General features: G+C 38.8%; 1 protein-coding gene across 2 annotated transcripts in view; it reads right to left on the minus strand.

Annotated features, from left to right (window-relative positions):
* Window positions 1-24,763, minus strand: part of LOC127410310 (laminin subunit alpha-4-like) — a 76,142-nt gene that overhangs the window by 1,496 nt on the left and 49,883 nt on the right. The window contains exons 14-39 of one of the 2 annotated variants that reach the window (XM_051645507.1): window positions 23,351-23,467; window positions 22,644-22,792; window positions 22,395-22,536; window positions 21,608-21,701; window positions 19,809-19,925; window positions 18,960-19,145; window positions 18,702-18,841; window positions 17,367-17,531; window positions 16,659-16,804; window positions 16,235-16,397; window positions 15,849-15,982; window positions 15,425-15,596; window positions 15,170-15,301; window positions 14,878-15,020; window positions 14,357-14,486; window positions 14,061-14,198; window positions 13,610-13,743; window positions 13,327-13,485; window positions 12,544-12,697; window positions 12,274-12,458; window positions 11,957-12,146; window positions 6,699-6,854; window positions 5,294-5,450; window positions 3,725-3,855; window positions 3,279-3,372; window positions 2,911-3,030 (exon numbers count right to left, since the gene is read on the minus strand). In XM_051645507.1, the coding sequence (XP_051501467.1) occupies window positions 2,911-3,030; window positions 3,279-3,372; window positions 3,725-3,855; window positions 5,294-5,450; window positions 6,699-6,854; window positions 11,957-12,146; window positions 12,274-12,458; window positions 12,544-12,697; window positions 13,327-13,485; window positions 13,610-13,743; window positions 14,061-14,198; window positions 14,357-14,486; window positions 14,878-15,020; window positions 15,170-15,301; window positions 15,425-15,596; window positions 15,849-15,982; window positions 16,235-16,397; window positions 16,659-16,804; window positions 17,367-17,531; window positions 18,702-18,841; window positions 18,960-19,145; window positions 19,809-19,925; window positions 21,608-21,701; window positions 22,395-22,536; window positions 22,644-22,792; window positions 23,351-23,467 (3,748 nt within the window). Of the gene's footprint in view, window positions 1-2,910; window positions 3,031-3,278; window positions 3,373-3,724; window positions 3,856-5,293; window positions 5,454-6,698; window positions 6,855-11,956; window positions 12,147-12,273; window positions 12,459-12,543; window positions 12,698-13,326; window positions 13,486-13,609; window positions 13,744-14,060; window positions 14,199-14,356; window positions 14,487-14,877; window positions 15,021-15,169; window positions 15,302-15,424; window positions 15,597-15,848; window positions 15,983-16,234; window positions 16,398-16,658; window positions 16,805-17,366; window positions 17,532-18,701; window positions 18,842-18,959; window positions 19,146-19,808; window positions 19,926-21,607; window positions 21,702-22,394; window positions 22,537-22,643; window positions 22,793-23,350; window positions 23,468-24,763 lie in introns of both variants that reach the window. The other variant, XM_051645506.1, reaches the window with a different exon arrangement.

Below are 24,763 nucleotides of genomic sequence, written 5' to 3' on the forward strand. Positions count from 1 at the left end.
AAGATGGAAAAGGATATAAAAAGATATCCAAAGCCTTGAAAATGCCAGTCAGTACTGTTCAATCACTTATTAAGAAGTGGAAAATTCGGGGATCTCTTGATACCAAGCCAAGGTCAGATAGACCAAGAAAGATTTCAGCCAAAACTGCCAGAAGAATTGTTCAGGATACAAAGAAAAACCCACAGGTACAGTGCATCCGGAAAGTATTCACAGCGCTTCACTTTTTCCACATTTTGTTATGTTACAGCCTTATTCCAAAATGGGTTAAATTCATTATTTTCCTCAAAATTCTACTATCAATACCCCATAATGACAACGTGAAAGAAGTTTGTTTGAAATCTTTGCAAATTTATTAAAAATAAAAACAAAACAAAACAAAAAAAATCACATGTACATAAGTATTCACAGCCTTTGCCATGACACTCAAAATTGAGCTCAGGTGCATCCTGTTTCCACTGATCATCCTTGAGATGTTTCTACAACTTAATTGGAGTCAACCTGTGATAAATTTAGTTGATTGGACATGATTTGGAAAGGCACACACCTGTCTATATAAAGGTCCCACAGTTAACAGTGCATGTCAGAGCACAAACCAAGCCATGAAGTCCAAGGAATTGTCTGTAGACCTCCGAGACAGGATTGTATCGAGGCACAGATCTGGGGAAGGGTACAGAAAGATTTCTGCAGCATTGAAGGTCCCACAGTGGCCTCCATCATCCATAAATGGAAGTAGTTTGGAACCACCAGGACTCTTCCTAGAGCTGACCAAGAACCCGATGGTCACTCTGACAGAGCTCCAGCGTTTCTCTGTGGAGAGAGGAGAACCTTCCAGAAGAACAACCATCTCTGCAGCACTCCACCAATCAGGCCTGTATGGTAGAGTGGCCAGACGGAAACCACTCCTCAGTAAAAGGCCCATGACAGCCCGCCTGGAGGACTCTCAGACCATGAGAAACAAAATTCTCTGGTCTGATGAAACAAAGATTGAACTTTTGGCCTGAATGGCAAGCGTCATGTCTGGAGGAAACCAGGCACCGCTCATCACCTGGCCAATACCATCCCTACAGTGAAGCATGGTGGTGGCAGCATCATGCTGTGGGGATGTTTTTCAGTGGCAGGAACTGGGAGACTAGTCAGGATCGAGGGAAAGATGAATGCAGCAATGTACAGAGACATCCTTGATGAAAACCTGCTCCAGAGCGCTCTGGACCTCAGACTGGGGCGAAGGTTCACCTTCCAACAGGACAACGACCCTAAGCACACAGCCAAGATAACAAAGGAGTGGCTATGGGACAACTCTGTGAATGTCCTTGAGTGGCCCAGCCAGAGCCCAGACTTGAACCCGATTGAACATCTCTGGAGAGATCTGAAAATGGCTGTGCACCGACGCTCCCCATCCAACCTGATGGAGCTTGAGAGGTCCTGCAAAGAAGAATGGGAGAAACTGCCCAAAAATAGGTGTGCCAAGCTTGTAGCATCATACTCAAAAAGGCTTGAGGCTGTAATTGGTGCCAAAGGTGCTTCAACAGAGTACTGAGTAAAGGCTGTGAATACTTATGTACATGTGATTTTTTCCGTTTTTTATTTTTACTAAATTTGCAAAGATTTCAAACAAACTTCTTTCACGTTGTCATTATGGGGTATTGTTTGTAGAATTTTGAGGAAAATAATTAATTTAATCCATTTTGGAATAAGGCTGTAACATAACAAAATGTGGAAAAAGTGAAGCACTGTGAATACTTTCCGGATGCACTGTAACCTCAGCAGAAATACAGGCTGCTCTTGAAAAAGACGGTGTGGTTGTTTCAAGGAGCACAATACGACGATACTTGAACAAAAATGAGCTGCATGGTCGAGTTGCCAGAAAGAAGCCTTTACTGCGCCAATGCCACAAAAAAGCCCAGTTACAATATGCCCGACAACACCTTGACACACCTCACAGCTTCTGGCACACTCTAATTTGGAGTGACGATAAAATCATATGCTGACCAACTGGCCCCCATTTTCACACAGATCTTCAACAGATCACTGGAGCAGTGTAAAGTTCCCTGCTGTTTCAAACGCTCCACCATCATCCCTGTCCCAAAGAAACCCAAAATCACAGGACTTAATGACTACAGACCCATCGCTCTGACGTCTGTGGTCATGAAGTCATTTGAGAGACTGGTGTTGGCCCAGCTGAAGGACATCACTGGACCCTTTCTGGATCCATATACACACACACACACACACACACTGTATATATTATTTATAATTATTTAAATATAACTATGTCTACTTATTTAATCATTATATATTGAATTATTGTTATTTGAGGGGCTTTCTCAGGAAAAATGTATGTATGCATTTAATTGTGATTAATTCAATTAATTAATTGGCATACAATTTAATAAATTAGATTTAAAAAATGTTAGCGATTGACAGCCCTAATTATCATACAATAGTAATATATCAAGCTTTTATTTTATAATATAAACATGCTTTTATTTTTGCGGGAAACGCAGGAACACCTCAAGAATATTTGTCTATAGCAGATTTCACAACATCTGTATAATTTGCTGCTCATTTTAACATCAGTGGCATCCTAATCCGCACACTTCTGCACTATTTTACGTCATTTTGATGTGTAAGTAGTGTGAGTAGTATGTTTACACTGAAAATGCAACAAAAAGAAGTGTACTACAAGTACCTGGATGATGCACTTTTTCAACCGTCAAAACGGAGTGTGGAATGTTGGACACTTCATGCACTCAGTGCTCGCGGCTTGCCGTACATAGCGGAAGGGGTGGAGTTACCGGTCGGAAGTGAACATTTATATTTTCAATTTATTCCAACCTTCGACTTTGTCTGGAACATGACAAAACTTATCATTCTCTCTGAAGTGAAAGAGAGAGAATGACGGTGACTGACCTGGGGCTCCTCCAATAAACACTGGAGAGCTGGTGCTCTGTGCTGTTTGATTAACAGGCCCCATGACACGATTCACCTCTGAGTCTACGTCCAGCTGCACCATGTTACCATCTCGGATCACTGGAAAACACAACAATCAACCAGTGCTTAATGCTAGCATTGCACTGGTGAGGAGGCAATGAGCATGTAGACAGTTCGACATGTTTCACACGTGGACTTCGGGAAGTTTGACAATTTGAAAAGCACAAAGTACACGAGGGATACAAAGAAGAAACTTAAAAAGCTATTGCCAATGCATTCAAATGTTTTAAATATAACACATTTATATGATGTTTTATAATAAAAGTTTATTGAATTTTTGTCTCTACCTGTGATCTTGTGCCAGTTTCCATCACAGATTCCCTGTCTAGGAGACACGTGTGTGGAGAACTCACGAATTCCATTATTTCCCACCACAACCACCTACAAGTATATACAACTCAGTGTTAGCACTCACTTTGGCAGCCCTAAAATACTGAAACTAGGAAAAAACAAAATATATTGAAAAACTACACTGAAACACCTAAAACTAACAACCAGTTAGTAGCGATAACAAATGAAAACTAAAATAAATTGGGAAAAACTATAAATAAAAAAAAATTAAAAACTGAATTAAAAAGCTATAATAACCCTGGTACAAGTTCTGTATTAAATTGTGTATAAAAACACATTTGATGATATACATAATAACCGCTGCAATTCTCTTTTTCACAGAACTTTAAGACCACAATGCATAAGGTGTTTTTTTAATAGATCACAGATATGATCTACAGACCTTGTTTTGATACATGTACATGGTAAGATATCTCTTCTCTCCAGTGAAGATATGCAGTAGCACTCCTGTAGCCACACGAGGGCGCACCTCCATCACTAGCTCAAATCTTTGACCAGAATTGAGGGAGTCATCTGCAGGTCAGGTGAAGAAAAGCAAGGTTTACATTAGAATACTATCCCGGGTTTGTAAGTACAAGATGACTAATATACAGGGTTGGGGAGTAACAGAATACATGTAACGGGATTACATATTTAAAATATAAGTAACTGTATTCCACTACAGTTACAATTTAAATAATTGGTAATTAGAATACAGTTACATTCAAAAAGTATTTTGATTTACTGAAGAGATTACTTTGCATTTTATTGTCATTTGTTTTATTTAATATTTAGTCCTTTCAGGTGGAAAACATTTATAAATATAAATGATGCGATCCAGAGTGCATTTGAACAGTGCTGAAACACTTTCTTATGATGTGTTACATTCATACGAGCAGACAGAGAAGTAAGTTTGAAGTAAGTTTGGAGCAGAAGAAATAGAAATAAACCTTGTGTAAATTGTCAGCTTTACGCTAAGCTAAAATTCCTTTGATATTAGGGCAAAAATCTTATTCTTGATAATAATTTTTGTATTGTTTTCCTGTAAAAATATCTAAAAATCCTTAAAACAAGCTCAGTTTGATTGATCTTGTTTTAGAAACAACACTGAATAAGATATTTAAGTTTTTCAGAGAATGTATTTTTAACATGCGTATTTTGTCTTACTGTACTGGCAGAGTTTTTATAGTCAAAACAAGTGAAAAAAATCTACCAGTGCTGAAGAAGTAATCCAAAGTATTTAGAATACGTTACTGACCTTGAGTAATCTAACAGAATATGTTACAAATTAAATTTTACAGCATGTGTTCTGTAATCTGTAGTGGAATATGTTTCAAAAGTAACCCTTCCAATCCTGCTAAAATATGCCGACAACAAGATATCTGATTCTTGATTGGCAATGCTGTAATTTAATTAGGCTCTTTAGCTCCCCAAGTGGATGTTGGAATTGTGCCTTTGGCTGAGCTAATCCAAGTTATGTGCACATGTAACCCCATGACCGCCACACCGGGGTGTGAAATTTCTCTATGCATATTCAATAGCTGCAACTCTGTTTCCCAAGACCTTGAAGTCTGCTTAAATCCTCAACCTATGCTTCAACCAATCAGATTGCTGCACCATGGCAGTATGGTGCATATCACATTCCTTTTTCTCTCACAGAAGCCTCTGTCTGTCTGCAGCACAAGCTTATGTCAAGGGTTCCAAGTTTTTTTTTTTTTTTTTTGCTTATGTCTGAAAATGGCAGCTGATACAAGTTGATATAATGCTTTGGGATATATATATATATATATAGACTGAAAAGATTAATTCCCCTATGAATCACTCTTGTCTGAGGAACAAATCAAGAATGTAAATGAATGAACGGGATAGACTCAGCAGGGCTCATGGTGGGAACACTGTCTACTCTGTTTTAAAACTAAAGCTTGAATTTAAGGAAATATGAGAGAAGTAATAGAGATGCATCATATTTTACCCAGGAGAACATATCCTCCCTCCTCAGTAAAGTATGTCCCGGGTTCTGAGGGACCCTCGTAGCAGGGTGTGACTGCAAAACTGTGGGTGGCAGAAGTGACCCAGCGGCCATTCAGTTGGAGACTCCGCACGCAGCCAGAGAAGCCAGACACAGACATCTTCTAAAGGAGAAAACGTGAAAATGGTCATTTGTTTGTCAGCCCTTCGAAGGTCAGGAACTTCTTAATGCTAAAACACAGATGCAAATGCTTGACTAATGCATTGCAATCATCAAGACCTGTAGTTCATGTGCAAAAATGTGAGTTCTTGCATTACTGTGGTAAACTGAGGTTTAGGGTAACTAACCCTAAACCTCAGTCCTTAAAGGGATGATAAAGTTACCTGCAAACATCTGTGTGATTAAACCAGAATTTCAAGCACTATTTTCTTTTTTTCTTTTTTATTTTTATTGTGTGGAGCAAGTCATAAATGTTTATAAGATTCAGCTTGCTTATGAAGATTCTCTTCAAACTGTTACTCCACCATGAGTAGTTTATCGGAAAGAGAAATCTAAATGCAGAAGAAAATGTACATTAATTTGCAGGAAACATGAAGGTGGCCAGTTTTGTGCCAGACAGGCTGATGAGGCCCTAACCCTAACCTTAATGAGCCTGTTAGACTGAACAGCCAATTATTACAAAGCGTGGCACCTTGTGTGTATTGGCCGCTAATGCCTGCTATGGTTTTCCTTGTGTCAACTCTTAGATTGCAACACATTCTTGAGTTATGAAATGAGTTTGGACACATTTGAGAATGCAAGTGCACAGAAAGTCAAGCTAGATACATTTGCATTCTAAAGTGCATTCAGACACATTTTAGAATGCAACAACACATTAAACTGAACTAGAATAAAGTCCCTTTCAAGGCAAGTTAGTCCACTCGGCAGCCATCTTGGGAACGCTCACGGGCAGCTGTTTTCTATGGGTACAAGTGGTATTCAAGTACAGCTCCTATCTACTTGAATTGAAAAAGACTGATATCTCCAAAACTTGGTTCAAGATTACAATAAAAAAATAAAATAAAAAAAAATCAGCAGGAAAATCTGACAACAATGGTATTATAAACTGTTTTTTTAATGTTTCCATGACTGTGAAAGCTTTCACAAAAATTGCAGCAAATTTCTTATTCTATTTCTTTACATGCAATAACATTAAATATTTCATTAGGTTTACTGTGACAGAGTGCTAAAGCTTGAGGCATCGGGATATTTAGAGTGCTTCTATAAAGTTCATTGGGTCTGCTTGTTAAAGCTGTCTTTGTATAACACCTCTTGGACATCAGTGATGATAATTACATGCATGATTCCATTTGAATGATTTGCTGCACCTGGGGTCATGAGGGAGTAACTTTGTTTTGGATCACTATACCTGAATGTTTTTCTGAGCCTGTTCAGGTGGCACCCCGCCTACATAGAGAGGATCTTGGACAAGCAGTGAGATGTTTCCACCCGGAGCTCTGTCCTCTAATACTGTTAGACTGTCAATTATCAGTCTGCCGATACTGCCACCTCTGATAAAGACAACCTAAAGAGAGAGAGAGACAGTGACAAATAGAGAGTGTCATATAAACAAAAAGTGTAAGATTGACTAGGGCAAACTAAATGTCAATGCTCAGTGTTTCCTTGAGGAACACATTTTAAGACCGACAAATCAAACAAACATCTCAGCATTTAAAGGCTGCATCCCACTTGTTAATTTGAAACAAGCTGATTTTGGTTGGGAATGTCACACCTACTTACTGTTGCTAAAATCCCACCTTCTTCTGTTGGAGGTCTTAAGAATGTAAGATGGGTGACATTTTAAACAACTGCCTCTAACATTTCTTTCCGAGTCCCTGTGACTTTTTGCGATCCCCCATTTTGCTAGAAAATCAATAGTCAAATTATCCTGTGATTTACTTTACCCTTTAAATGTGTATGATTTTATCTTTGTCCCTTCAGGACTTGCTATAGAAAGCATACTGTATTTTCACACTTCGATTTAGTGAGAAAAAGATTTAAAATCACAGACAGTTATACCTTTGTTTTCTTATTTTATTAGTCATTTAAGTTACACACTGACTATGGACAACAATCATCTTTTTCAATATGTGCCTCTGTGTTTGCAGAGGAAAACTTTGGATCAGATATTATCAGGATGATGTCTTCTCAGTTCTTCAGTGTAAGAAGAAGCTTATTGGTCAGCAGGGCTTGACATTAACTTTTGCGCTCACCGGCCACTGTGGCTAGTGATATTCCAAAGTTACTAACCATTCAGCATTTTCAATAGTCAAAATCCCCTGCACCACAAAAAGTGATAAAGGTAACTGGACACTGTAACTGTAGACATTTGTTTGGACATTTTATTTGAACAAGAATTAAAAGTTCAGCGGGACACAGGCCTACTGATTTAAGTCATCTCTTAGAATATCTGAAGGCAAACATGACCAGTTATAACAGGAGTAGGACAGAGCAAGAGTTAAACTTCGTTAATTATTTGTCCACGTATTCATGGAAGTCCAGATTTTAACCCCTTTAACCTTTCTTAATTGTACTTGCCCTTATGAAAGTTTACCATTGTTCTTTTATTGATTAACAGTGTTTTTTGTGGCTCCACATTACTGTATTAGGCTAATGTATATTGTCTGTAATATCCGAGGTTGTTATCCTTCCTACCAACAACCAGAGGGAGCCCTCTCCCGAATACTGACCATCGCCCATTTCTTCTATGGTGACTTCCTGTTTTCACTGTATAAATAGCCATGCCTCTCCATTGTTACTTTGCGAAGTATTGCCAGTTAACCCTGCCTTACCAAGCATTTTTCCATTGCTGATTGTTTTCATGTTATGACCATTGCCTGTTTTTCTGGAATTACTGCCTTTTGGATACCCCTTTGTTTTGTTTGCCTTGTTGGACTGTCTTTTTGGTATATTGGATTTTACCGCCTGCTTAACGACTACATCTATTTGCCTGCTGATTTGGATTGTTTGCTTGTGTTCTTCATAAACTTCCTGCACATGGATCCTAACACCATCTCCATGGCCAGTTCATTGCGGAATACTTCGCCTAACATGGATCCAGCGGAAGTTTCACAGCTCCAGGCCGCATTCGCGCACCAGTGCAAGGTTTTAAGGGGTTACCAAGACCAGCTGAACAACTTACGAGCTGCCAACGAATGTTTGACACAATACATTCACTCACTGCCTCCCCATGCTAAACCAGTAAGCTTTGCTCTACCTGATAAGTTTGATGGTTCTGCTGAAAAATGCTGGGGTTTTTTATGACAATGCACAGTATATTTCTCAAATCAGCCTGAATCATTTGATCAAAACGCCAGGAAATGTGCTTTTATGATGTCACTGCTTCGACAAAACTCTCGATTGGGCTGCTGTTTGGGATAAAGATCCTCAAATCCAGGCTTCATTTGGTTACTTTGTTCAACAAATCCACGAAGTCTTCGAGTATCCAGCGGGCGGCCAAGATATCTCTGTTCAGCTGCTTCACCTATGCCAGGGTCATCGATCAGCAGTGGATTATGCAGTTCTGTTCAGGACACTAGCGGCTCAGAGTGGGTGGAATGATGTCGCTCTGAAGACTGTTTTCCACGAAGGGCTTGACCTGCAAGTGTGAAGATACTACTCTTTCTGAATACATAACCATGGCCATCAAGATGGATAACCTGCTTCAAAATGCTTCAGGGCCTCAGTTTCACTTCGCCTCTAATTCTACAGTCTCGGTACAGGCCCAGGCATCCATTGTATCACCCAAACCCATGCAAGTTGCTTACGCTCGTGTTTCTATGGAGGAACGCCAATGTCGACGCAATGAAAAGCTTTGCTTTTATTGTGGTTCACCAAGTCATCTCAATGCTGCATACCCACACAAGAAGTCAAGTTCCCCTGAGTCAAGGCAGCACATGAGTACCATGAACACTATATCACCCATCTCACATAGTTTTCTGTTACCTATAGAGGTCTCCATCGGTGATCATGTAAGATGTTTTACAGCATTAGTGGATTCTGGGGCTGCTGTTAATCTCATAAATCAGGAGATTGTACAAGAACTCAACATACCCACCATTCAATGCTTCCCAATGATTAACATCACCACTGTTGACAATGCTCCTATTGGTACTGGCATAACCCAACAGACTGTTCCTATAACCATCAAGATTGGACTTTCAAGTAGAGAACCTCTCATTATATGTCATCAACTCACCCAAGCATGCTCTTATCCTTGGTCATCACTGGCTGGCCATCCACGACCCATTGATATCCTGGTACCAAGGTGAGTTCGCGCAATGGTCAAGTTTCTGTCATAAACATTGTCTCCATGTTGCTGTTTCCATGCCTTGCCTTATCACCAGTATTGAGAGCCCTGAATCACAAAAGGAGACCACGATCCCCAAGGAGTATGCAGAGTTCAGTGAAGTGTTTAGTAAGATCAAAGCTACAAAACTTCCTCCTCATCATCCATGGGACTGCGCCATTGAACTCCTGTCCAATACACCTCCACGAGAAGCAAGGCCTATGCATTGTCATGCCCTGAGACACTCGCCATGGAGAATTACATTGAGGAAGCCCTTGGCTCCGGTTACATCTGTCCCTCCACCTCCCCAGCTGCTGCAGGTTTCTTTTTCGTAGAGAAGAGGGATGGAAGTCTACGTCCCTGTATCGTCTATCGAGGCCTGAACTCTGTCACCATAAAATACCGTTACCCATTACCACATATCCCCTCAGCCCTTGAACAACTCAGTGAGGCAAAGATCTATATCAAACTTGATCTGAGAAGTGCTTATAACCTTGTCAGGATCCGAGAAGGGGATGAGTGGAAAACTGCTTTCATCACCACCAGGGGGCACTATGAATATTTGATCATGCCGTATGGACTTGCTAACGCCCCCATGGTTTTCCAGTCTTTTATCAATGAGACGTTCAGAGACTTACTGAATCATTGTGTGGTGGCCTACATTGACGACATCCTCATTTACTCACAAGACATGGAACAACATATCCAGCAGGTCAAGACATTCTTATCACATCTCCAGGAACACCAACTATTTGTCAAGGCAGAAAAATATGAGTTCCATACTTCCCATACCACTTTCCTAGGTTACAATATCAGCCATCAAGGTGTAGAAATGGATGTCTGTAAGGTAACAGCAGTCACCGAATGGCCTCAACCTTCCAAAAATCAAGGAGCTACAGCAGTTCCTGGGCTTTGCCAACTTCTATCTCCATTTCATTAGGAATTACAGTATCATTGCAGCAACCAGCCATGCCTCTCCATTGTTACTTTGCTAAGTATTGCCAGTTAACCCTGCCTTACCAAGCGTTTTTCCATTGCCATTGCTGATTGTTTTCATGTTATGACCACTGCCTGTTTTTCTGGAATTACTGCCTTTTGGATACCCCTTTGTTTTGTTTGCCTTGTTGGACTGTCTTTTTGGTATATTGGATTTTACCGCCTGCTTAACGACTACATCTATTTGCCTGCCGATTTGGATTGTTTGCTTGTGTTCTTAATAATCTTCCTGCACATGGATCCTAACACCATCTCCATGGCCAGTTCATTACATCGTCTCTCTAAAAAAATAAACTATGGTATTTGTTATGAAAAACGAATAGCCTAAACATGTAAAGAAACCTTTTAACTACAACTTTCACAGTTAATAATTCCATGGAGTACAAAAGGAGATTAAACCATTTACTTTAATTGCACCTTTTTCCATAAATGGTAAAATACATGAATCTTTTTTCCATTCATTAAAGAAAGTCCTAAGGGTTTGGATTAAGTTAAAGGTGAGTGAATGATGAGAGAATAATTAGGCTATTATTGAAATATTTTAAAGTTTTATAGACTCGTCCAAATTAGTTTAATGAATCGATACCAGCTCCAGCTAGTGTTACTGAAATAAAAACATTTTAGTTTGGTGATGTGCATTTTAAAAACCTTGTAATTGATGTTGATGCTTGGCACACTCATCTCATTCCCTCGTCAGGGCTGTTTAGCAGTATGAGAGATTCAACTTCCTCCATATAGAGCTTTAAACTAGATCATTCTATGTAGAATTTAAATGGGTCACATACGTTTTGTGGTCTCAGCCACTAAGGTGGTTTGCACGAACGCACGCTTCATTCACCCCACGGAGATGTGCATGTCAGATATGAGAAGCATATTTACTGCTTATAAAGCGCTGAACGTGAGATGAATACATTTAAATTTGCTTCGGCTGCGGCCACCTGTCAAAGTGGCTGGTAAAAGTGACAGAGTTACCTACCACTGCTAGCCCGCATTTGGCGGGTGTTAATGTCAAGCCCTGTTGGTCACTGCCAAGTCCATGAGAGTCCGCCCCACTGACTGTCAGCAATAATATCAAACATCTTGGATATTTTAGGTGTCAGCAGAGTTATTAACTATGCGCACAAACTCCCCTGATTCTTGAAAACTATATAAATGAAGCTTATGACTGAAAAGTTGCTAGTGAGATGCCGGCATTAAGGTAAAGGGAAATTTGGTCTCTGTGGGCTTCCATGTGTTTGGAACCAATCATTATTTCTGCAGTTCCTTTTGGTGAAGCTAGTGGGGCAGATATTACATGTGCCACCTTTTAAATTCATGAGTGAACCTTTTGTTAGCTTTCTTACATCATGCCACTGTCCATCGTTGTATTTCTCTTTAGTTCTGATTCTGATGCCGTTTTGGCCTGAGCCAAACATAAACACCAGTCTGCCATGAGTGAGGAACAGAGCCATGAAGTTCTCCTCAGACTCGTCAGCCAGGTAAAAGACAAGACCGAATGCTGAACGCGTCTTTAGAGAAAGAGAAAAGTGAGATCTAAAAGAAATGGAAAAATGGAGAACAATGTTAAGTTTTGTCATGTGCACCAATGGGATTACTGGAAAAATCAATAGAGCATAAGACAGAGTTGAGTCCATTTTCAACCGTGACCACTGATACTTACTCATCTCTGACAGCTTTGGCAATGCTTGTGTACTCATGGTGGCTGTGGGCAGAGCCTCCATAGTGGTGAGCATAGCGGGTTACTCTTGGGCGGGAGGACAGATAACAGGAAGCAACCTCTGTCTCTGGAACATCCAAAGGATTGCTCTTCAAGCCATGTGGCAGACTGGGTTCATCCCTGCCCACCTGAAAGCCGACAAACTGTATGTTTAATTATGCATATGCATAATTATACATTGTATCTATGTATTTGTGTGCATGTCTGTTGCACCTTGCGGGAGTGCCCTGGCCTTTGTCTAGAGGAGTCCCTGCTATCTTTATTGAGCAGAGAATCAGGGGGATTCTCCAGTGGGCAGTCCTGAAGTGACACCTGCACATTCTCAGTGTATCGCTGGAAATCTTCAGGTTCTATATCTCTATCCTGCCTTCATTACACACACACATCACATACTTCCATAAATTACCACAGACTTAAGCCATTTTTGAAAAAACAAACAAAAAAAAAATGATTAAATCTATGCCTAACTCTATTGGAAGCAATTGTGAGTTCAGTCTCACATGTGCTCCTTTGTGTCACACAGAGTTTCTGCCTGTGAAGGGTGTTCCAAATCAGTCACATATGAGGTAGGGTTGTGCCGATACAATCATCTATCGATATATTGTGACAATTTTTCTCCTGATATTGTATTGACACTGTTGATCCCTGTATCAATATTTTGTATCTATTTGTGTATTCAAATCATGTCTAACAGTTCAATAACGAAGGAGGTCCTCTAAAGCGCAAACGCTGAGACTATTTCCCAGTGTAGTCAGAGCCACTTCTATGAGGCATGAAATAGATTGAAACAGATTCACTTTGCTATCCATTTATGATATCATGAGGCATTGTGATAGTATGAGTTAATATTTCAGTTAGGATGCTCCCTAAAACACAACTGCCTATGTAGATAGATAGAAAGACAGCTCATTAGGTTTTGGAACAAACCAAATGTGTTTTGCTGTGTGTGGTATATAATGAGTGTGGGTTGTAGGTGTGTGGAATAGTATGCATTACCTGCTAATGTATGCGTAACTGATGCAGCCAGTGAAATTCTGTATAGAACTTGTAGGAGAGCCTCCATAGTAGAAGGTCATCTGAGTGTTATCTGACTGAGATGTAGAGGCTGGCTTCTTCTTCTCCTGCTTGTCTTTGTCATCAATGACAAGTTCATACCTACCAAAATGGTTGATGTAATGAGCTTACATATAAGGATACCTGGTCAGCTTCAAAGATACATTTGAAATAAAGTATTCACTAGGAAAAGGTGGGACATTGATTGTAAAAGCCATCAAATTACTTTTGATTGGACACTGTGGCAACTAGGAAATGAGATCTTCCATCATTGTAATTCTTCTTATGTGATTTTACTCTGGTCCCTTTGGAGTGGAGTACCACAGCACCATTCTCCAGTGAGAGCGAAAACTCATCAGACTAAGATGGAGAGCAAGAGACAGACTTGAGACTATAACAATATGAACAAATCCACCTTTGTATCAGAGAGGCATTAACCCAGCCCTTCCCTTCCTAACAAGAACGATTTCTACTTCAGTGGGATTCCTGCAGATTGATTTGCGGGAAAAGCATTTCCTATGTGCTGTATAAGAGAGGGTAAAACAAGTATGTAACTCCATGTGTTTCAAATGACACCAAGCCTTTGACCTCCCTGCCTTTTATGGGTTTGGGTTAGGATTAGATCGCCTGCCTGTTATAAGTTAGAGAAAGGGCAAGACTTAATAAATGGATTGTACCCCATCTCTGTGGTAGAACAGGAGTCCATTGGACTGTAGTGTTCTGAAGTTTAGTCCTCCCTCAAATGATTGGAATGGTGATATTTTAGCTGTGGAGCCCAGGTAGCCCTCACCTGTGAAATATACCTTACGGGACATCTGTAGGTAGAAGAAAACAAAAAACTGATAATAATACAAACAAATAGTTGTTTATTGTAAGTAAGCACTTTCCTAGATACACTGTTGCAGCCAACAGTCCAATGTGGCTATAATAACAATATTGCCATGCAATTATTATAGGAAGGTGTGCTACATACAAATGATTCCTCTGGGCATCCACTGCTGATGCCTATAGTTCCTGGCTCCTCCAGGAGACTGAAGTCCTTCTTCTGGAATTGGAATCCCTTCACACAACCCTTCAACCCAACCAGGGATGACAACTCTGGCCTGGAGGATATTCATATGGCTGAGTTGAATATTACACATAAGTAATGCTCTGGAAACCTGTGAACTAACCTTTGGGTACCACTTTATATCAGGTGACTTTAACTACTGTGGACTAACATTAAAATACAATACAATGTACTTATTGTGTAACTACATGCAACATTCTCACAAGATTCACATTTGCTGCTTCTGAGGTTGAGGTAGGTTTAGGGGTACGGTTAGGGATTAGATTAGGGTTAGGGCAACAACAACTTGTGTACATAATAAGTACATTGTATCAAATACTTAAGTACTGTACATAGGAGTTGAAGACACCTAATATAAAGTGGGTCCGACCTTTGTATATGAAACAAATGACGATCTTAGACTTTGATGATGCAAAGATTCTCACCTAGAGAGCAGAATGCTAGAAGGAGCTCCTCCAATATAGATATCAGAGAATGGTAAGGGTTTTTTCTCATTTTCCATGGACTTGACATGGCTTCTGTCCACTAGCAGAATTACCTTCTTTGAGTGATGATATATTACAGACACCTGAGAGAGAAATGCAAACACTACATTGCAATGCACATCCAATAGCACATTTAAACATCATTTAAGGGACCATTTCACATTACACAGATTAAATATTTGAAGACAAGATTTGATGGACATATAGGAAGTGGCCTTAAGATAGAATTCACCTCGTGATATCTGGCATCATTTATCTGGAGTTTAGGTAAGTTATTCTCCATGACAACAGGGCCATTGGTGAAACCAAAGTCATACATCAGATGTAAAAACCCATTTTTCAGCTCCAGCACGAAGAAATTTGCCTGAGGATGTTCGTCATAAATTCAGCAATACACGCACAGTCACTTTGAAAAATCTTTAGTAAGAAGAATAAATAAATATTCAAAATAATTGCAGAACAAGATTTATAATGCAACCATGTTTACCTCATTAACCATGAGGAATAGAATGCCATTGTTGGCAACAGTTCGCACTTCGATATCATACCGAGTGACAATGCCAATTTTGCCTCTTCTCTCGATGTTTTGTACTAAACCATAGCCGGTGCCATCAAATAAGTAACTTGTCACACGACTCTGAGAGAAAGCCAACTTATGCCTGGAAAGATAGAGAGAACATAATGTGTAAACAGGCCAGATATAAAGTGCCACCTTTGACCTCAGGCTAGCACAGAGGCAACAGCAGTTTCACTGAGAAATAACAGAGACTGCCCTTTGACATTTAGAGTTAAGAAATGTGAAAGCCTTTAGAAAACAGATCAAAGAACTTTTTAAACTCTTTGCATGCTGAAACCTCACCACATACCTCCAAGTACATAGAAGATAAGGATGTATGAAAGTGTTTCTTTACCTGGGACAAGGCACTGATGCCATAACATCCATTTTGTGAAGTTCTTTAAAGTTGTACAAACTGATGACATCACTGTTCAAAGTCTCTAGCTCTATGCAACCAACAAAAGGAGCCAAGCTCAAAGCTGGAGGAAGCTGAAAGAATGTGAATTCATCATTAGAATTTACAATCAACTAAAACACTTCTATATATTTTAAGTAGAATGGTACTCTAAGAAATGCTAATAAATTACGAATGTACAAAGCCAGCAAGCGGTTGACCTCTAGAGCCAGAACCAACATCTGTCTGAATATGGGAGGGTCCGGACCTATGTTCTGTGTTCTACAGAATATATGTCGAACTTGGGCATTATCCTGACAGAAAAAAGTTACATCTATTTCAAGCACCTTTACATCTGCTGTCACTCCTCCCACAATGAAGACAGTGTCTCTGGGGTCAAGGTCAAACAGAGAGTCAATTCCATCTGCCTCTCCTTTCTGGATAAACTTCTGCTCTGCTGTGGTGTCCTGACTCGGAACAGTCAGGAACACTTTACCATGACGACCCAACCTACCAAAGAAGAGGAAAGGTAGTTAAAACCAGTGATGGTAGATATTTATACAGTATTATGCCCCAAAAAACTCAAGTTCTCAATTAAGAATTCTACATGGTCTTCCCTTGGCAATACTTCTGATATGCATTTGATGTACTGTATCCCAGCAGGCAAAGCAACATAAACAATCTGAGACATTCTGAAGTTTTAAGTCACTTTTCTTTTTGAAAATTTCCTAAATAAAACTTATTTGTGGAAGATCAGATAAGTGGTTCTACCTCTCCACTTTGACAAGATTGAAGACAGCAGGCCAGGAGCTGACTGGCTTTGAGCTGAGGGGAATCTCTACATCATCTCCTCCCAGATTGTACACATACACCAGGTTATCATTCTTTATGGCCAGTCCCATGTAGTCCTTACGTCCCTAAATGGTGAGTAAATTAGGAGAGCATTTTCGTTTTTGGGTGAACTATCCCTTTAATAAGGCATAAGACAGTAACTTCTGAATTCCCATAGTTCAGAGACCAAGATGAAAGATAGAGGGATCGATGTGGAACAGAGACAGTGCAGATAGATATCTGGCTTCATATAGTGAATGTGATGTCTTAAGAAGTTTATGTGAATGATCTCTTGTCTGTGGAGGCTTCATTCTATTGTGGGAGTAACAGAGACAGCATGCACTCAAAGACTTTACTGTTCACATATTCACAACAATCTATTCCTCTCGTTTCTATGTTCTGTTCCTCTTTTTCTCCTGTTCTATTTGCTCTGTCTGTCAGGAAAGTCCAGCTGGGAGTGTGGGGTGCCAGCCCAATCTCTTTCTCATTCTGTCTGTATTCTTTATTCATTTGGCCTTTTATTAACCCTTGGCCCCTCCCTTTTGCATGTTCTCTCTATTTCACTATTCAAGTGTGGAAAGTATACAATACTTTACACAAAGTTGAGCAATCCCCCCTTCGGCCCCTTCCTCTCTTGCTGGAGCTCACCTGCTTGTCTCCCAGGTAGAGCAGGAAGCGGTCTTCTATGGGGTCTTTGTCTGGATCGACTCTGATATAGAAACTGATAGACGTGACAGTTTTGAGCTCGTCTAGGTTGGAGTGAGGATGAACCTCCACAGCAGACTGACCATTAAACTTCATGGACACTTGCACCTGCAATCATACAGCATCATGATCGTATTCCACACCAGTGTTACTATCTTTCCCCAAAACTAAATGTAAAATATATTAAATCATTTTCGTTAACTACAATGAAAACTAACATAGTTGGAAAATACTATAATCTATAAAAACTATAATCCATTTTCATAACTCCAAAATGAACTAAAATAAAATGTATACACTCTATATTATACGATTTGCCACCTTTACAACTCACCTTTATAAGACATGACAATGTTACTAGATAGCAAACATATTATAATGATATTAGTAAACACATAAAACAAAACACTAAACTAAAACTAGAAAAAACTAAACTAAAACTAACAAAAATTAAACTCAATTGAAATGACACATTGAAAATAAAGTAAAAATACAAATTAAATACAAATTCAAAAATAACCCTGTTTTACACTGCAATCTGGGTACTTTGAGAAGAAATCATGTTCCTGTACAGACTGTCAAACAGACTGGACACTTTTTCAGCAACCTTTGTTCCTAAAGTATTCCTATTCATTTTTTCATTAGACATTTCTAAATAATAATTCAATAAGGAGTTTTAAGCCATGAACCAAACCAACCAGAATGGAGACAAGACAAATGTACTGTGACAAAGACTGTGCACTTATAATGGAATGAATGAACTGATCCTATAAAGCAATGAAAATTATATAATCAAATCAATGTGGGTTTTTGTGTCTTGGTAGAAACCCCCACTACTGTAGTTACTACTACCCTACTAATATTGGGTAGGTAGCTAGCTAAAGTTGGTAAAAGTTACATAGAGAGCATCTGCTAGAATTGCCACACTTCCTGTCACAATGACAACAGTAAACTTCTTTGTTTGCTGGATTTTGATACAGGAAGGTTTGTGTAATGCATAACCCAGAATTCAGCAATTAAACACTGACCAATGACTCCAACAAAAACATATATCATTGTTTATCGTATATAATGGCTTATGGTAAAGGTTGGAAGTTGGAACTCAAGGTTGGTTTCTCTTGAAAGGTTTATATGTTATCACTAAAATCTGTTTCTCTATGGAAACTCTGAATGGGATTTTTACTTCCGCAACCCCAATGTTGCACTCTATAGGAAATGAGTGGGTGTGTTTTAATTCACTCAGACAAGAGAAATTTGTATTTTTATTGCCTGATGTACCTTCTTGGCGATGCTGCGTGCCTGTGCAATGAGCTCTCTGATTTTCATGATGTTTGTGGAGACGTTATTCACAGGTCTTTTCTCTTCGACCACACGCATCTTATTGAGGAGCTCTGGCATAATCTCTGAAAGGTCCTCCACTTGACACACACAGTGAATAAGAAAACATCAGCAACACTCATGGAATGGATTTTATACGCTCAGGTATTATACAGAAAATTTAAATGCTACTCTTCTCTGTGGGTGGGGCTGTCATACCCGCCTTGCCAGCGGACATCACAGTGCGGTCAAAAGCTGCAGGTGAATACGCCTCATTCTTCATATTGTCATTCCACTCTTCTACTCTCTTTAAAATGGGTGTCACCATCTGCAACACTTCAGCTGAGCGGTTCAGAGTGCCCTCAGCCACTTCCTGAGTAAACTGCAGACGCCTCGGAGTCCGGTCTTACACGGAAACACAATACAAATGTAAAAACAAGCACATCAGCAAACATGTAGGGTCCTACATCTTAAACGCAGTGTTATGCAATACATCATATGCACAAAGTCATAGGGCATGGCCAAAGATGTTTTGAAATTAGGTGTAAGGTAAGTTCTTTAACATGAACCTTCCATATCTTTTTATCAATACACACACGGCTTGCGTGTATACGCCCAAGGCGGCACAAGCACTCCCATCTATGCCCAGCTGCGTGTGGCCCTGGCATGGAAATTGCACTTAGATTTAGCGCTGTCATTAAATTAGATATAATGTATCCTTCAGTTTCAATCTTGCCTCAAACATGATGTTTCAAGGGAATGCTCATTGTTATTTTAGTCAAGGTTCTTTGTTAACTTAACTCGCACATATATGTTTGGGTTTTTCCAATTTTTTCGAATGGACTCTTGTTTTCTGTTAAACCTGCACAATCCCTTGTTTTAGTGCAATGGATGATTGAAATTGATGTTGTCAGAGACACATTAGGGCGTATTGGCATTTGCGTTACAAATGCGATGTGGTCAAATGTGTTTTCAACAACCTCCCAGTGTTTGTCCAAAATGGATGTTAATACAGGTGTAAACAAACAGTACACAATAAGATGATGAGGGACAATTTATTATTCTTGCCTTTCTGAATTGCACTGATGTCACTGATGATCTTGGCTAGTTTTTTAGAGGAGCTCTCCGTCATCTCATTGGTCTCCTCTATGTATTTCTTATTGTCGAGCACAACGTTTTCAACCTCTGCAAAGGAAATAAACATTATGCGTTAACCTTGAAGCATACACTGGCGGCCAAAAGTTTGTAATAATGTACAGATTTTGCTGTTTTGGAAGGAAATTGGTACATTAATTCACTAAATTCACTAAAGTGGCATTCAACTGATCACAAAGTATAGTCAGGACATGACTAACAGCACCATCACTACTTGTAAAAAGTAATTTTTATCAAATCTAGACAGGCCCCATTTCCAGCAGCCATCACTCCAACACCTAATCCTTGAGTAATCATGCTAAAATGCTAATTTGGTAATAGAAAATCACTTGGCATTATATCAAACAAAGTTGAAAGCTATTTGGTTCATTAAATGAAGCTTAACATTGTCTTTGTGTTTGTTTTTGAGTTGCCACAGTATGCAATAGACTGGCATGGTCAATATTAGGTCAAAAATGGCAAAAAAGAAACAGCTTTCCCTAGAAACTCGTCAGTCAATCATTGTTTTGAGGAATGAAGGCTATACAATGCTTGAAATGGAAGATTTCATGCAAAGGTGTACACTACAATCTTCAAAGACAAAGGACAGAATGAGATATGGAAGGCCAGATGTACAACTAAACAAGAGGATAAGTACATCAGAGTCTCTAGTTTGAGAAATAGACGCCTCACATGTCCTCAGCTGACAGCTTCATTGAATTCTACCCGCTAAACACCAGTTTCGTGTACAACAGTAAAGAGAAGACTCAGGGGTGCAGGAAGAATTGCAAAGAAAAAGCCACTTTTGAAACAGAAAAACAAAAAGAAAATGTTAGAGTGGGCAAAGAAATACAGACATTGGACAACAGATAATTGGAAAAGAGTGTTATGGATTTTAAACCCATTGAAATTTTCTGGGATCAGCTAGACTGTAAAGTGTGTGAGAAGTGCCCGACAAGCCAGCCACATCTATGGCAAGTGCTACAGGAAGCATGGGGTGAAATGTCACCTGAGCTGGACAAACTGACAGCTAGAATGCCATGAATCTGCAAAGCTGTCATTGCTGCATGTGGAGGATTTGAAGTAGTTTAAGACATTCTGAACATTTTTTTCAAATTGCAATGGTAATGTTTCATGTTATTAATGTCCTGACTATACATTGTGATCAGCAGAATGCCACTTTGGTGAATAAAAGTACCAATTTCTTTCCATAACAGCAAAATCTGTATATTATTCCAAACTTTTGGCTAACAGCGTATATAATCCAAAACTACTGTTGGCAATACTAGAGAAATGTGGAGTTTGACAAAAGCAAACAGATAGAGCTTCATTAAGACAATTGGAAAGTGCAAACACTTTACAATAAGGTTCCATTTTATTAACATTAGTAAACTACTATTTGTTAACATGAACTAACAATGAACAATTTAAAGCATTTGTTAATCTTAGTTAATGTTAATTTCAACATTTACAAATACGTTTTTAAAATTAAAAGTTGTATATGTTAACATTATTTTTTTCTTGCAATATGAACTAACATGAACCATGAACAACTGTGTTTTAATCAATTAATGTGAACAAAGATTTATAAATGCTGTTTGAAAATACTGTTCATTTTTAGTTACCTAATGCATTAACTAATATTAACAAATGTAACCTTATTTTAAAGTGTTACCGGAAATTGTATTTATCCAGAAAGTTGGAAAAAGTAGGAAAAGCCCGCTCTGCTTCACCTATCTGTTCAGAGCGTAGGGATGCTGCCTCTTTGAACACATTGTCACTCTGAGGACTCAGGACATTCAGTTGAGAGTTTAATTCATCAATTGCCTGGGAGAAACATCAGGGAACACATGAGGTAATCACAGAAATCATTGTGAACATGTTGGCTGCAAGGGCTCAAAAATAAAGAGAGCCGGGGCAGTGTGGGAGAGTTTCGGACTAGTTGATGAAAGTGTCTATTGCCCTTTTGATGCATTGTCATTGCATCTTATGTATGATAACTGTGGTTTTGCCAAGTGAAACATGTTCCTGGATGAACATCATTTGTTGGTTCTGGAACAACATTCTTTTCAAAGGAACATATGCTGCCTTCCATTCAAAGTCAGATGTGATCACGACTTGATATCTCTGAACTTGGAAATTCTGACTTTCTGAGTTGAATGTAATGCAGCTAGCAGCTATAGTCCTAACCAGGGGGTCAGGAATTGGCTGGTTAGCATCACCCTCTGAGCCCCTGCTGGTTTGATGCTGAAACTACACCATTATGATGGCAAAAAGTATGTTGCCCCATTGATGACTATTGAAAAGTACGATTCCCCCCCCAAGCAACATATAAATTGCAAGTATTATATTTATTATTATTATAGATGTTTTAACAGTAACAGATTGTTTTAGGAGGGCTCTTATAAGCATTAAATGGAATGACATCTGCTGCCACTGACGAGTGAAGAGTCATAAGATCATTATTATTGAGCCCTGGCTTAATCTTCTAAATGAACTTTTGCTATAATAATCCCTTACATCATGAGTCTTGCTGGAGATGTTGAGAGTGGTCAAGCCAGTGATGTCTGCGTCATCAATGTATTTGACTATATTGTCGTACACATTCAAGGCGTTCAGGGCTTTCTGCACATGTCCATTTACGTCACTGCCTTTCAGATTACTAAAGGAAAGATCAGAGTACATTTCAAACACCATACAAATGTATTGAGCTGACTTCTCTTTTAAATGCTGGTTTTGCTTGTTTGAATGAAGTTGAATGAAACTCACTACTGGAGTTCTTCAGCATGTCTCTCCAGTTCACCTGCATGGTCTTCAGCTTTCAGCACTAGATCTCTGTCTGACTGAGACAGCTTCTCTGTCTTACTTTCCAGTAGTACTTTGGCCCCATCGATTTCAGCATGTTGTTGTCGCACATTCTAAACACACAGTAAGAGTAGCATATAAATAGTTCACGGAAAAATAAAAATTTATATTATTTTCGCACATTCATATTGTTCTAAAACTGTTGCTGTTTTTTCCCCCCCATGGAACACAAAAGTAGATATTTTCACGTATTTTCACACTGCTCTATACAACAGCAATTCATAATGCACTGTCTGTCAAACTCCACAAAAAAAAAACCAAAAAAAAAAAAAAACCACACCATATATTCACCATAAAAGTATCATAAATGTGCAGTATTTTAAGTCTTCTAATGCCATTTTTATAGCTTTTGATGTGAGGAACAGACTGAAATGTAAGCCGTTATTCACTGCTAATCTTCTATACTCCGCTAGAGCTTGCGTCTAGCCAGTGTTTATTAAATTTAATTAAAAATATGACATGAAGAAAAAGGAGCTGCGTGAAGATTCTTCAAAAAAAAATTTTTTTGTGTTTCATAGACAAAATAACAGACTGGGTTTTGTCTCTGTGGCTATACTAGTATATGTGTCATGTCATGTGTAAGACAGTAAGTTAAGAAAAAGTTGCTTTACCATCACTATATCTTCCACCTCGATGATGGTCAGATTTGCCACGGAGATGATTTCCCCAGTCGTAACGAGAGTTTGATCGGCAGCATCGTAGGTCTCTTTCAGACGATGCTGCTGTGCCTGAGTTAATGGAAATTAAATGTTTCTCTGACATCAGATCATAATATAAACAATAAACAACATGATAAAATTGAAAATGACTTCTATAATTTCAGACAATCAGCCAGGCTTGGGGAGTAAAACAATGCCATTATGGAACTTAATCAGGATACAAAAGTGAGTTAACTGAATTTCATTTCAGTTACATTAAAATGTTACTGATATATTTAGTAAAAAATCCCTTACAAAAAATCTAAACTAGCCGCAAATTTGCAGCAAATTTGCCACTCGTTATTTTCACATGCAAATGAGCTTTTGATTCACCGCAAATGTTTGCCAGAAGTTTGCAGCTCTTCGCCGGTAGTGGTTAACCTCCGGCAAACATTTAGCAACAATAGACAGGGTTGGGAGGGTTACTTTTGAAATGTATTCCACTACAGATTACAGAATACATGTTGTAAAATGTAATTTGTAACGTATTCCGTTAGATTACTCAAGGTCAGTAATGTATTCTAAATACTTTGGATTACTTCTTCAGCACTGGTAGGTTTTTTCACTTGTTTTGACTATAAAAACTCTGCCAGTACAGTAAGACAAAATACACATGTTAAAAATACATTCTCTGAAAAACCTAAATAGCTTATGCAGTGTTGTTTCTAAAACAAGATGATCTTGTTTTAAGGATTTTTAGATATTTTTACAGGAAAACAATGAAAAAATTATTATCAAGAATATGATTTTTGCCCTAATATCAAAGGTCTTACTAGAAAAAAAGAAATTATGATCCAACGTGAATATTGCTGATAAAAAAATATGATCGTGCCTGGTAACACGTGCATGTAAAATGGCTAGAAATAGCATTTTAGCTTAGCGTAAAGCTGACAATTTACACAAGGTTAATTTCTATTTCATATGCTCCAAACTTACTTCAAACTTACTTCTCTGTCTGCTCGTTTGAATGTAACACATCATAAGAAAGTGTTTCACCGCTGTTCAAATGCACTTTGGATCGCATCATTTATATGTATAAATGTTTTCCATCTGAAAGGACTAAATATTAAATGAAACAAATGACAATAAAATGCAAAGTAATCTCTTCAGTAATCAAAATACTTTTTGAATGTAACTGTATTCTAAATACCAATGATTTAAACTGTAACTGTATTGGAATACAGTTACTTATATTTTGCATTTTAAATATTAATTCCCGTTACATGTATTTTGTTACTCCCCAACCCTGACAATGGACAATATGCCACAAGTTTGCCACAAAGTCATTTGCATGTGAAAATTATCAGTGGCGAATTTGTGGCAAGT

Source organism: Myxocyprinus asiaticus, chromosome 19, assembly GCF_019703515.2.
Source record: "Myxocyprinus asiaticus isolate MX2 ecotype Aquarium Trade chromosome 19, UBuf_Myxa_2, whole genome shotgun sequence".
NCBI classification, from domain to species: Eukaryota; Metazoa; Chordata; class Actinopteri; order Cypriniformes; family Catostomidae; genus Myxocyprinus; species Myxocyprinus asiaticus.